Raw genomic sequence first — 13,137 nt, forward strand, 5'->3', positions numbered from 1 at the left:
GAATGATAATTTTTAATGTAAAAAGCGCCATTCCCCTTACATTAAAGTAGTGGTGCTGTGTTCCAGCAACCTAGTTATGCAATAATCACACTGTCTAGTTGTATTTTGAAGAATTTCATTGTGTCACCTCCTGTTGCTCATTCATCTAATATTTGTACACGTATTGTACTTTTTTGGTTTGTGTAAAAATTCTGCACGAAAAATACTTCATGTTTGAGTAAAGTAAGATGTTATTTTAATGAATTCCGATTTTAGTTACGCCTTCGTGTTTTATTTTGAAGCTACAACTATGCAGGAAATCCAAAGGCGCGCTTGCGTCATAACGCAGGCACGTGTGCGGAAGTAAATTGCCTGGCCCGCCCCACATGGTGAACATGGTTGCGCAGGGCGAAAAACAGCAAGGCCACCGAGCCGGCGTTTATAAGCAAAAAAATAAAGGCCACAAGCATGGCAGGCATCGCACGAAAGGTGAAATTGAGAGAGAAAATAAAGGTAGGTGTTGTGTTCCGAAAACCACCTTCAAGCTAGTGTTAGATTATGTTGTTTGCTGGGCAAAGACACGTGTTAGCATCTCCTGTTCATTCCAAACAAGAGCTGAAAGTCTGCCTCTAAATGAGCTGGTTTGATTGACAATGTCAGAAGTATTTATTTAACAATCCCTTCGTACATGTGATTGTAGTTTCCAGTGGCTTAGAACTGCATAACATTATACTGATTAATAAAACCTGAAATTGATAATTTACAGTGGTTAAATAGACTTCCTGGCAACTGACATTGTAAAATGATAAACACATTACATTGCTGTCATTAGATGATCGCATGTTTATCTCTCACAGGCAGGGTATCCGTGATTGCCCTCACCAAAAAGCAAAGAAAAGAGCAAAGGAAGATGGACAGAAGGAACAAAGCTAATCAGCTACGCAGGAATAAAAGAGATATGGTATTTAGAAATGTTAATTAAAAACAAGTAAGACTCTGTGGGCTGGTGCAGCTAAACTTGACACATCTCTTTGGTGTTTTAGGTTCTGACAGAGAAACGTCGCTTAGGCAGCAGGGATGGTCCTCCTCATCTGGTTGCTGTGCTGTCGCTGCATGCTGGAGTTGATGCCAGCCTTGTTACCAAACTGCTGCGTCAAGAAGGCATAGGGGGAGTTGTACACCAGGAGCAGTGTATCAGTGGCATCGGTGACAGTTTTGGACTGGCTGTGCCTCGTTTTAAACAAAGGTTCACCTTTCTAAGAGCCAACACAGGTAACTATTATGATTGCTTTAAAACAAACCAACCAACTATACATATACAGTATGTTCCTGTACAAGAAGTCCATTTAGTTGCACCAGTGTTTATTTGGTATTAGTGAGTGTTGACTAGGTGCTGCAAGTACTTTGACATTGTTGATCAAATGTGACTGTTCTACCTCAAATAGTTGCCAGGGGCGTTTCTTTGTTCAACCGAAGAGTGCCAGGCATCGATTGGGGATACAGGCGTCCCTTGTTTATTGCGGTTAATTGGTTCCAGATCTGACCGTGATCAGTGAATTTCCGCAAAGTAGGATTAAATATTAATAAATTGTAATATTTTCGTAGTTAAAGCATAGAAAACCTGTTTATGACTTTCTAAATAATTTTTTTTTTACCATTAATAGATCACTGTAGACATGAAATAACACCCCTATATTCACCTTTACACTCCGATTATTATTCTTTGTTTACACCACATTGCGCAACTGTAATGCACAGGCTATGGGATCACTGCAGGGACACGAGACGCTTTAAGAATAGCATGCTACCGAGTTAACTACTTAGCCTCCAATTTATGTATTCTAAACTTAAGAAAGGGTTTCAAAAAGAGTGGGGACGAAGGACAAAGTATGAAGCCAAAAGCTTACCACTTCCACACCGAACAGGAGGACAACTTTTTTTTCCACTCTATCAAGCTGGACATGACATGGCTGACTCCATGCAGTGTGAAAGTAATGTAATGAATGTAATCTAAGTTAATGTCTCATCAGTGTAACATTACTGACGCCTAGTGACCAGACTAGTACATATGACTTCAATATTTTTTGACTAATAGGCCATAGTCAACCATTTTTGAAAACCGCGAGAGAGGGAGTGACGTTTGAATCGCGATGTAGCGAGGGACAACTGTGCTGCATTTATTTGGTGGGACGCCTATATGTGTAGAACTGTGGTTTTATAATTGTTTATCATTTCTATTCGGTATTTAACTTCTTTTTTTTTTGCCACTTATCCTGTTTTAGTCACATGAGCTAGAACCTATCCCAGCTGAATTTCGGCAAGAGGTGGGGTACGCCCCACTAATCACGTAAATAAATATCAGTAAATGTATGTACACTAGGTCCCCAACTTACGAACACAATTGGTTCCAGATGACTGTTCTTAAGTCGAATTGTTCTTACGTCGGGGAAAAAGTAATATTACCAATGATATAAGTACTACATGTATGTGTATACATATACAGTATATGTGTATGTATGTAAATATGAGTTTGGATACAGTAGTAACATTAAACGAGGATAATTAATGAAAAAAACAATAATAAAAGTAATATAATAATACGTAATGATAAATGTTATTTACCTTTGAAGAGGAGTGGTCGAGCATACGTCGTCGTGGTGGAGTTAGAGGAGGAGATATTGGGGGAAAAAAGGACAAATCGTTGTCGTCGTTAGACTCTTCTTCTACTTGGTAAACTTAAGCTTCACAAATGGAAAAAGGGAAAAGTTAAAGTATATCGTAGTCATCTTTTTATTTTTATTGAAGTGAACAATATATCCAATGAGTAATTGGGGGCATTGTCGGAATCACGGTCACTATTAGGGAAATGTGGTGTTTTAAGTTTTTGTTAATCTTACCGACAATCAGTATGAGAGTTGAATGAATCACATTGTGTTGTGCATTGTATTAAAGCTTGTGATGTGATTTTTTGCACAGATGACATCCACTCACTGCTGGATTTAGCAAAGATGGCAGATAGCCTTGTATTTGTGCTGGATTCTGCTGAAGGGTGGGACAACTATGGAGACTATTGTCTCTCCTGTCTTTTTGCTCAGGGCCTCCCCAGCCATGGTAAGTGTAACTCTTACAGTGTGCAATATACTACTATTGCATTGACATAACTGTGTTGACATCTATCAAAAATTCACACCCTTGTAGCTCTTGTATGTCAGGGTGTGTCTGACCTTCCCGTAAAGAAGAAAGTTGAGTCCCGGAGGGCGCTGTCCAAGATCACAGAGCTCCGTTTCCCGGAGGCACGTCTCTTTTCTCTGGACACAGAACAGGAGGCCACCCTGCTGCTTAGACATTTGGGCACTCAGAGACAAAGAAAGTTAGGGTTCCGCTCCAGACGTTCCCATCTTTTGGCTCAGTGTGTCACTTTTACCCCAAACACCACTGACGTGGGCACGCCAGGTGGACGCACTGGCCTTGGCACGCTCTGTGTCTCTGGATATGTCCGCGGGCGTCCTTTTCGAGTGGACAGACTGGTGCACATTAGTGGACATGGAGACTTTCAGCTAGGTCAGATCGAGGCTCCAAAGGACCCTCTGCCCTTAAACACAACTGCGCCTAGACCAGCGAAGCTTGGCAAAGGTGGAGAGATTGACATGCAGGTAGGATTTTATTTAATTCAGGGTTAGATTCATTGATAGGTAGCCATGTAAGTTAAGTCAGTTTTATTTCTAGAGCATCTATTCATAACAGAAGATGTCAAGACCCTTTCTAGAGCAGGTCCAGGACCACACTCCTCACACATTAAAGGAAACCAACAGAACCTGAACAGTACAATACAGAGCTTACCCGCTTGTGTGTGACTCCTTCAGGATGGTGATGAAACCGAGGCACCTGTGCGGATTCTAATGAAAGCAGACCCATCCTGCAGGGAGAGCCTGCAGACTGAAGCGGAGGTGGATCCCATGGATGGAGAGCAAACATGGCCCACAGAATCTGAGCTGCAGGAGGCCGAAGGTGCAATATGGGTGCATTTTTAAGCATACAGTGGGAAGTTTGAATCCTGCCTTTTTTCCGAGCATCTAATGTCTGTCTTTTAGAAGCCAGAAAGAGGAAACGTTTGATGAAAGTCCCGAAAGGAACGTCTGACTACCAGGCTGCGTGGATTGTTGATGAAGATGATGAAAATGGTGCACTGGATGAAGACAGCAGTGAAGATGATGATGACGACGACGATGATGACATGATGGATGATGCCTCTGATGGAAATGACAATGACTTGCAGGTACGCACTTTTATTTGGAACATATTTACAGTTTGTGTATGTTTAAGCACAAGAGTTAAGTATGAGACATACCTGTAAATCGGGGTGTCAAACTCATTTTCACTGATGGCCACATCAGTTATGGCTGTCTTCAGAGGGCTGCATGTAACTATATGAATAGAAATGTATAATTGCCTCATATTATTACTAAATTGCATGTGCGTTTGATAATTATATATTTTTTATGAACAAATTGATGGATAACTTGCTTTGAAATCATAAGTAAGGTGATAAGCAGATACTCTAGTGTTTATTGTTGCAAAATATGGTGGGAATAGCTTGTTGCATGATCAGATAATATTATTATACAGTATATAATTCTGTCAAAATTAAAAGAACATTTATTTTTAGCATTAAATTTGAATAACATTTTATTTTTACAATTTAGCAAAAAAGATTAAGTGATTTTTTAATTTTTATTTTTATTTTGACGCACATTATTTTCAGGCTTTTGCAACCCACGTAAAATGATTGGCCCCCGGGCCATGAAAATTGATTAAAGTCCTTCACCATAAGGAAGAGCAACTACCCTACCTTACCCTGCCCTGTCACGCTTTTTAAGCTGACACAACGGCATTAGACATGTTGCACTGTATTGTTAAAGTTGAAATAAATGAGATAATACGAGCAAAACAACAAAAACACCCACCAAATTTTCCTGATCCAACATGCCTCCCTGTTTCGGTAACTTCATATTCTTCGCTCTGTGTATCTTTTCCGCTCCTCCTATATAATCGACAACCATGCATCTCTACTTGTCTCTAGCATCACAGACATTGTAGGACATTTTTGGAGAGACATCCCATGTTGGTTGGTATGTCTCTGTGCATACGTGACCCACACTCTGTGCACCTTGGGATGGTGCGATGCTGTTCGTTTGTTTGTTGTGTCTGTCTCTGAGCCGCAATACCAGGCTACTGGTCACAACAATAGTGTTTGAAGCAGGGGTCCCGAGAGAAGCCTCCTGTCTTCCTGCTCTGCAAGCACAACTTCCTGTCTGGACAGGAGGAGGAAGACGGGAGGAGTTGCTCAAATGATTTATTTCCAGCTCTGCTTGAAAAGGATTCAAGGAAAATCACTTGCACTTGTTTGATGTTCACACACAGGAATATGCCTGAGTAACAATAGGGTACTTCAAATGCTAGTTATTGCTTTTTTTGCAGCAGGAATGTTGGAAAAATTCAGATCCAACCACCTGATGCGTGCTGGATCACAAATTCAAATTTAGATTGACACACTCAGAGAGGTATTCATAGTATGTATACTATGTTTTGGTTGTAGTTTGTAGTGATGTTGAACGTGTATCATTCTGATATTTAACATCCACATAAATATATTGATATGGTAAAAAGTAGGGTTCCAGTATCGGTACTGGCATAATTCACGCATCGAGAATTTCCAACATCACCATGAAGATTTCCGATCCATGAGCCTCGTCTGTGCTTTAATGTTGTCAGCAAACGTAGCTCGAACAATATCGGCAAGTAGCCAAAACAGTATCAGCGGGTGTTGCTGTTTCCACACATGCACTGCATTGTCGTCCTCCTCACTCAGCCTGAGTGTGTGTGTTTTCTCTCCTTGCTACATTTAATGGTATTGTTTTGGCGTGGTTTCATATTAAAGCGAACAAAGCTCTGGCCTCGGAATTGTATTGGCAGATATCTTAATTCAGGTATTGGGATTGGATCGGAAGTGAAAGGATGAGGATCGCTGCACCCCCAGTAAAAACAGTCAATCCAAACTCAGCATTCAGTCTTTTTTATTTTTGAGTCTTATGTACACTGATTGTTTGGGACTGTGACTCATATCCTCACCAACTGGTTTGTGATTTGCATGAAGTATTGGGCCTCCATCCCAAACATGAAGTCTCTTGTGTCTGGTTAACTCAGGATGCCGGTTCAGACATTGCCTCAGAAGAGGAAGATGAAGGAGAAGAAGAGGAGGAGGAGGAGGAAGAGGAAGAAGTGTGCTCAACAGAGCGTGCGGGAGCTGACCAGCGTTACGATGAGCACATGGATGAGGCAGCGGAAGAAGAAGGTCTTCAAAGCTATCGTGAGGCTCGAGCCAATGAGCTGTTCCCAGATGAGGTGGACACGCCCCTCGACTCAGCTGCCAGAATCAGGTTGGGTCGGGAGTGTTCTCTAGTATCAGTAGATGCTGATATTGCCAGGGTTCTTAAAAATGGCAGTGCTTAAATCACTACAAATACCTATCAAATTGAAAAGTCACTCGTTTATAAAACTTGAATGTGCCTTTTTTGCAAAGCTCTATTGCAATTTTGGTTGGGCACATTTCTGTTCATGCCTTGACCTTTTGAATCTTTGTCCCGTACTTGCAGATTCCAGCGCTACAGGGGCCTGAAAAGCTTCAGATCCTCCCCCTGGGATCCGATGGAGAACCTGCCTCACAACTATTCACGTATCTTCCAGTTCCACAGCTTTGACCGCACCCGTCGTCGCATACTTGCTGAGGCTGCCGAAGAGGAGGAGGGTGCCATGGTAAAATGAGAATGTTTTCTTTATGTTGTTTCCAAGTTTGTCCCTAACTGTCCTGTTGCAGGTGGGCTGGTATGTTACACTGCATATCATCGACGTGCCATATTCTGTGATGGAGAGTGTGCAGGCAGGCAAACCGCTAGTTTTGGTGTCGCTCCTCCCCCATGAACAGAAGGTCTACACCTCTAAGAGTTTTGAGTTAATTTTAAATAATCTTTTTCTGGATGAGTCAACTTTTTGTCTTTTCTTTCTCAGATGTCAGTAATGCACCTTCTGGTGAAAAGACACCCCAGCAACACAGTGCCCATTAAATCCAAAGAAGAGCTGGTGTTCCACTGTGGTTTTCGGAGGTTTAGGGCTTCTCCCATCTTCTCTCAACACACCTCAGGTAAGATGGAGCTCTGCCTCATCCGCCCGCTTAGGCGGGATTTACAGGGCAGATCTTTGTGCCTAATTCCGATTCAGTACCTGTATGTGAATTTTTACATTCATGGTCAAGTGACTATTTCAGTTTTCAGTACTTTGGAAAGATGTTTGAGTTTTTTGTTCTCTTCTCCAGCTGACAAGCACAAGATGGAGCGCTTCCTCAGGCCAGATGCCCCCACTGTGGTGTCGGTGTACGCTCCCATCACCTTCCCCCCCACAGGAGTCCTGCTCTTCAAACAAAGAAATGATGGTGAGATAAGCAGTCATCTCTTTGTTTAGAAATTATGCAGTTTATTTAGTCGCCTGCTTGAGCCACAGTGTCCTATTTAATGATCTACAAAGGAGCATAAGGAACAAAGAAAAGGAAAAAGACTAACGATTTAAGGAAATTTTAACATGAAAATGAAATGTCTTTCTCTGGAACCAACGCAACATTTGCACATCACATTAAACTGACTTGTTACATCTTTATTCTTACAAACCTTGCTACTTTCCTCTTGTAAAATGTAACTTTATACGGGAAAAATTACAATTCTTTTGTCATAATAGGGTGTTTTTCCTCACAATATTGCAATTTCTTTTTATTTATTTTTTATTCAAACTTTATTCTCTTAAAATTGCAGCTTTTTCTTAAGTTTTTTTTTTATTCTACAAAGCTACGTTGACACAAAACTTAAACATACGTTTTCTCGTTTTAAGTTTTGACTTATTTTCTTAAAATTGCAACCTTTTTGCCCCTATTAATATGACTTTATCTTGTAAAATTAGGACATCTTGTCATTTAACATTTTTGTAGTATATTTTGTATAATTCCGACTTTTAAAATGATGACTTTTCTCATATTACAACTTTTATCTTGTAAAATTAGGACATCTCGTCATTTAACATATTTGTGGTATATTTCGTTTATATTTAGTTAAGTCTCGTCTTAAAAGCCACTTTTATTTTCTGGCTATTAACTCGGCGTGAGTCGTGTGGTCCTCCTTTTTAGTTTTCGTGGTTTTATTTATTTATTTATTTACCTACTTCTTGGATTTTTTGCTTTTATTGTTTCTACTTCTTGTTTTAAATATTTTACTCTTGTACGTTTCTTTGTTTTTATTTGACCTTTTAGTTTTTACTGTAGTCATTTTTACTTATTATGTACATTTACATTCCCTTATTTACTTATTATTTATGGTTTTGCTAGTCTGTGCAGCACTTTGGAAACAGTGTATATAAAAGGTGCTATATAAATAAAGTGGAGTGCATTGGATTGGATATATTTTGTATAATTCCGACTCTTAAAATGATGACTTTTCTCATAATATTACAACTTTTATCTTGTAAAATTAGGACATCTCGTCATTTAACATATTTGTAGTATATTTTGTATAATTCCGACTCTTAAAATGATGACTTTTCTCATAATATTACAACTTTTATCTTGTAAAATTATGACTTATTCTGCTGTAATTAGAATTTTATTTTGAAATACTACATCTTCTACCTTGTAAAATTACAATTTAATTTTGGTAAAATGACAACATTTCTCTTAAATGGACTATATTTATCTCATAATATTAATAATGGTGATTAGTATTACTACCACCTCTTTGTAAAGCCATTTCTATTTATGTGATCGTGTGCCTGCAGGTGTCCAGGATCTGGTGGCTACAGGGAGTCTTCTCAGTTGTGACCCTCAGCGTATTATGCTTAAGAGGATTGTGCTGAGTGGACATCCGTTCAAAATTAACCGGCGCTCTGCTGTTGTCCGTTACATGTTCTTTAATAGGGGTGAGCATTATTTCATAACACCCTTCAACATGTCTTCACTTCTGCTCTAATTGACATGACCTTATTTTTCCTGTATGGTACAGATGATATCATGTGGTTTAAACCTGTGGAGCTGCGGACTAAGTGGGGTCGGAGAGGCCACATCAAAGAGGCTTTAGGTGAGGAAAAGGTAATCCATCATTGTAAGAAGAACAACCTACAAATAACACAGAAATTCTGTTTTTCAAAAAAAAAAAAAAATCCAGGAACTCACGGTCACATGAAGTGTGTATTTGACAATCAGCTACGCTCTCAAGACACGGTTCTGATGAACTTGTACAAGAGAGTTTATCCTCGCTGGACGTATGACCCCTACGTGCCCTTGCCTTTGCCGTGGTTTAAAAGAGACACGGTGGTAGACGTGAATGACTTGGACATGGAGTAGTAGTGGAAGGAAAAAAAACATGGATGCCCAACATATCATTTGTATTGAATAAAACAAATACAACTCTAAACATTGTTGATTATGTTAGAAGAGGTACTTCATTTGCGTTTATATTGCTATTGCAGTTAGGGACACTAGATGGCAGCAATGTGTAAATGTTTTATTTTACGAGCTAGATAATACACAGTATGTCACGGTCACATTTGTACAATGAGCGCAATTTCCAGGTAAAGCAGTAAGTTGCGTCTTTTAACATGTTTTGTATGAAATATATATTGTACAGTATGTGTAGTACAGTATGTGTAGTACATGACCTATAGTCACCTAACTTATGACAGGATTGACTCAAGTATGAACATGTATGTAAACGCATGGAGCAGCACTGAAACTGTTAAATGCAACGTTTAGCAAATACAAGATGATCAAAGTAAGTCATTTTAATAAACGGCCGTTAATCTTTAGTCGCACATTCACTTTGGTGGTTTGCAAGGCATAATTAATCACTTGTCCTTTGAGAAATTGGATACTGTATGAAACAATAGGCAAAGTATGCAAGGGGGGAAAAAGGTCTTCCTTTGGAACCAATCAGAGCCCAGCGAAGAAACCTGGCATCCCCATTAGACCCATGCAGAGCAGCTTTGGAAACAATGCTACTCTGCACACATCCATAAACCCTGTAGCCTCTTATGTAAAAGTATGGCAAAAAAAAAGACTTATCTGAAAGTAGTGGGTGTTGTTTGGCCCTAGTTTGACCTTGAGCCCCCGCCTCTTCACTGCACAGTTCACAACCTCTTTGTTGCTGTCAGTTTTTTTTTTCTTTTTTCAAATGGGGAAATGCTGATTTATGAAATGCAGTATTTATCACAAATCGCAAACCCCTTTTGCATGCTTGCAGAAATCTGATACATCCCGGGGGCTGTGTCTGGTATGCATGCCAAGATGTCTAAGCAAGCATGACAGCAAGAGGCAAAGTTGAACACTATCCGTTCCGTGATACTGGTTGACGTCCAAATTGGGAAATAATGTCAAATGGACTGTTGCCATCATTAAACATGTATTAGCTGTGCAGGCAGTGTTTTACGTGGGATTTTAACACCCCCGACACTCATACAAGTATGACGAGTAGTTAACCACAATTATAAAGTAAAATTACTCACCCTATGAAGACAATCAATGGAGAAGGAACAGGAAGGTGTTTGCAGAGTGATTCCATCACTTGGTGGTGTTATAATGTATTGCTGGAATTGAAAAGCACGTGCACAAGAACATGTCATTTGAGTGATTCTAATGTACACGCAACATTGTTAGTTTTAAGATAAGAAAATATTGTACATCCTCTAATTACAGCAGGTGCAATTAATTGTTGTGGCCGTATGTTATTGTGCATCCTTTATGTGAACCAGAGAGAGGCTGTTATTTCCACATTTTGATAACTCATGAACTCATTAATTTTTCAACTTTAATTATGATTTGGGGGCCGAACGATGATCTCGTGGTTAGATCGAGGGTCTGATGCGGCGTTCTGTGCGGAGTTTGCATGTTCTCCCTGTGCATGGGTTTTGTCCGTGTACTCCAGGTTCCTCCCACATCGCCAAAACTTGTTAGACTAATTGGAGACCCTGAATTGTCCATAGGTGTAAATGAAAGTGTGAATGCTTGTTTGTCTGTATGTGCCCTGTGACTGACTGGTGACCAGATCAGGGTGTACCCCTCTTGCCCAAAGGCGACGCAGTATCGAAAACGAATAATGATTTGGACTGCATGAGAAAGTGGAGAAGTAAATGTAGCTTTTGTTTGGCTACATGGTCATTTATTAACAAGTCTACCGTAGCAACACAACCGATGTTGTAGTAGCGGTAACGAGCGAACTGCTCAGCCAGCGTTTATACCGCTGATGTTATAGTTCATTGTAAAGTTTCAGACCAACAAAACTGTAGCGCAGCCAACATTTTAAAGTGCAAGCAGAGGTAGATCAAACTGCGAAATGCTGACCACACATGCTTCAAATGCAGCTACTGCCATTTTGGGGAGGTAATAAAAAAATTACATCAATGATACCAATCTTGGTGGACCCCAGCGGTTATTTGCTTTCTCATAACACGCATGTCAGCACAGTAAAGATGTGCTTTTCGTTGGCACTCTTCTCTGGTCATTTTCATGCTAGCCATTATGCTTCCAGTTACATGGTAATTACATTAGCATCTGCATTTAATTACTTTGCATTGCTCATGTTGTACTGACCAGTGAGACACTTTCCTATGTTGCAGTAAGTTGTATTTCCAGTTCTATTGTTCCGAAAAAAGCCAGATAAAAGCAAAGAAACACATCACTTAGTTGCTCACTGGACGGAATACATGACAATGACTTGAACTGCAAGCTTTGAGGCATCATTTTCCAGAACATTTTGGTTGTACCCCAAACTGTACAACTTTTGGTGGTTCCACTTTGGAGCAAACGTTCACCTTGTGCCTTTTCTATTATTCAAAAAAATGATAGTCAGGAAAGAGTGATGTCTTCTTTTTAGGGGGGCAAACTCTGTGCCAACACTCACTTTATTTATTTCCTGTTTCATTTCTTTGGCATGAATGAGGTGATAACGATGATGTGTTGACCACACGGAGGAGGGGTGTTGCATATTCAGTTCACGGTGAGGGAAGGTGCAATTCAATATCCCCCAAATGGAGAAACACATACTGTACTGGCTTTGGATGCCCATGCATGCTACATTTCCCCCCATGAATTATGAATCTAGCTTTCGGGGACCAACTGCAACGTGGTACAGTGCCGAATCCAACCCATGACTGAGTGTTTGGCGCTTGGCCACAGTCAGGAGACATGAACATTGGTGACTTAGTGCTTCTTTGGACCAAGAATGTCTTGTGGTTCCCACTTCACTGCCACCACACTTGGAAGAGCTCCCCGCTCAAGATATAATGGGTGAGAGATTTTTCCATTGGACGTGGATGAAGAAGCGGAAGAGGGGTAGGAGAGATAAGGGAAGGGCCAGCTATAATAAATAAAAAAGAGAACTTGTGGGTGGAAGGAAAATAAAGGGGGGGGGTGTAAAAAATGTGCAAATTAAAATAAAAAAAAGAGGGTGAGAGAGAGTGTCAGAGGCAGTGTGGGCGAGTATGGGAGAGCAAGAGTGGCTGGCGTTTATGGATTGCAGATGTGGCGCTATGGGGTTTTGGCAGGGGCCGTGAGCGCCTAAATCATGCACCGGCTGGGTGGCACCGGGGTGAGAGCGAGGTCAGTGCACCACAGCACACAAACCATAAAGACTCAGAAAGGGAACGAGAGCACAGGCCTCAAATACACACACGACGACAGGGCAGCGGGCGATACGTATATGGATGTGTGTGGGGGGCCAACACTTTAGGTTCATGCATGCACAACCAAGCCCAAACATTCCTGCAAATGACAAGTCCAGCTGCAGGACAACGTGTGATATGATAAGTTATGATTTACTTTAAATCTGCCTTCCTACCCATAACTACGTGCTTCGTGTGCCCAAAGCACCCCGGTATCGCATGCAAACAGGCTCTGGCTATATTGTATTGTTGTATTAATAATAAAGAGGGCTGTCTGCAGCAATGCGGTCGCTGTACCGGACCGAGCTGAGACGAAAGGCAAAGCTCTCAATTTCCCACCTTCACCTGTCGTCATGAGTTTTGGGTCGTGACTGAAAGAATGAGATCACGGATACAAGTGAGTGAAATGAG

The 13,137-nt window shown here is 40.7% G+C and overlaps 1 protein-coding gene across 2 annotated transcripts; it reads left to right on the top strand.

Moving 5' to 3' along the window:
- Positions 1-350: 350 nt before the first annotated feature.
- Positions 351-9,921, top strand: tsr1 (TSR1 ribosome maturation factor). Of its 2 annotated transcripts, XM_054794264.1 has the most exons (15): positions 351-492; positions 837-940; positions 1,023-1,251; positions 2,956-3,090; positions 3,178-3,632; positions 3,843-3,987; positions 4,071-4,255; positions 6,184-6,416; positions 6,633-6,792; positions 6,854-6,964; positions 7,045-7,177; positions 7,349-7,465; positions 8,851-8,991; positions 9,075-9,149; positions 9,237-9,920. In XM_054794264.1, the coding sequence occupies exons 1-15, from the start codon at positions 366-368 to the stop codon at positions 9,413-9,415; spliced, it is 2,529 nt and encodes an 842-aa protein (XP_054650239.1). In that variant the 5' UTR covers positions 351-365; the 3' UTR covers positions 9,416-9,920. The 2 variants fall into 2 exon arrangements, with proteins under 2 accessions (XP_054650239.1, XP_054650240.1); XM_054794265.1 differs by lacking the exon at positions 837-940 and having other exon boundaries at positions 363-492; positions 9,237-9,921.
- Positions 9,922-13,137: the final 3,216 nt, after the last annotated feature.

This window comes from Dunckerocampus dactyliophorus, chromosome 12 (genome assembly GCF_027744805.1).
Source record: "Dunckerocampus dactyliophorus isolate RoL2022-P2 chromosome 12, RoL_Ddac_1.1, whole genome shotgun sequence".
Lineage (NCBI taxonomy): Eukaryota > Metazoa > Chordata > Actinopteri > Syngnathiformes > Syngnathidae > Dunckerocampus > Dunckerocampus dactyliophorus.

What these genes read in the sequence shown, in the direction of transcription:
- tsr1 (XM_054794264.1), top strand. Translation starts at nt 366, where the DNA reads ATGGTGAACATGGTTGCGCAGGGCGAAAAACAGCAAGGCCACCGAGCC. An exon ending in AAGAGGAGGAGGGTGCCATG is followed by an intron (nt 6,793 to 6,853) that starts GTAAAATGAGAA and finishes GTCCTGTTGCAG; the next exon opens with GTGGGCTGGTATGTTACACT. An exon ending in CCACATCAAAGAGGCTTTAG is followed by an intron (nt 9,150 to 9,236) that starts GTGAGGAAAAGG and finishes AAAAAAATCCAG; the next exon opens with GAACTCACGGTCACATGAAG.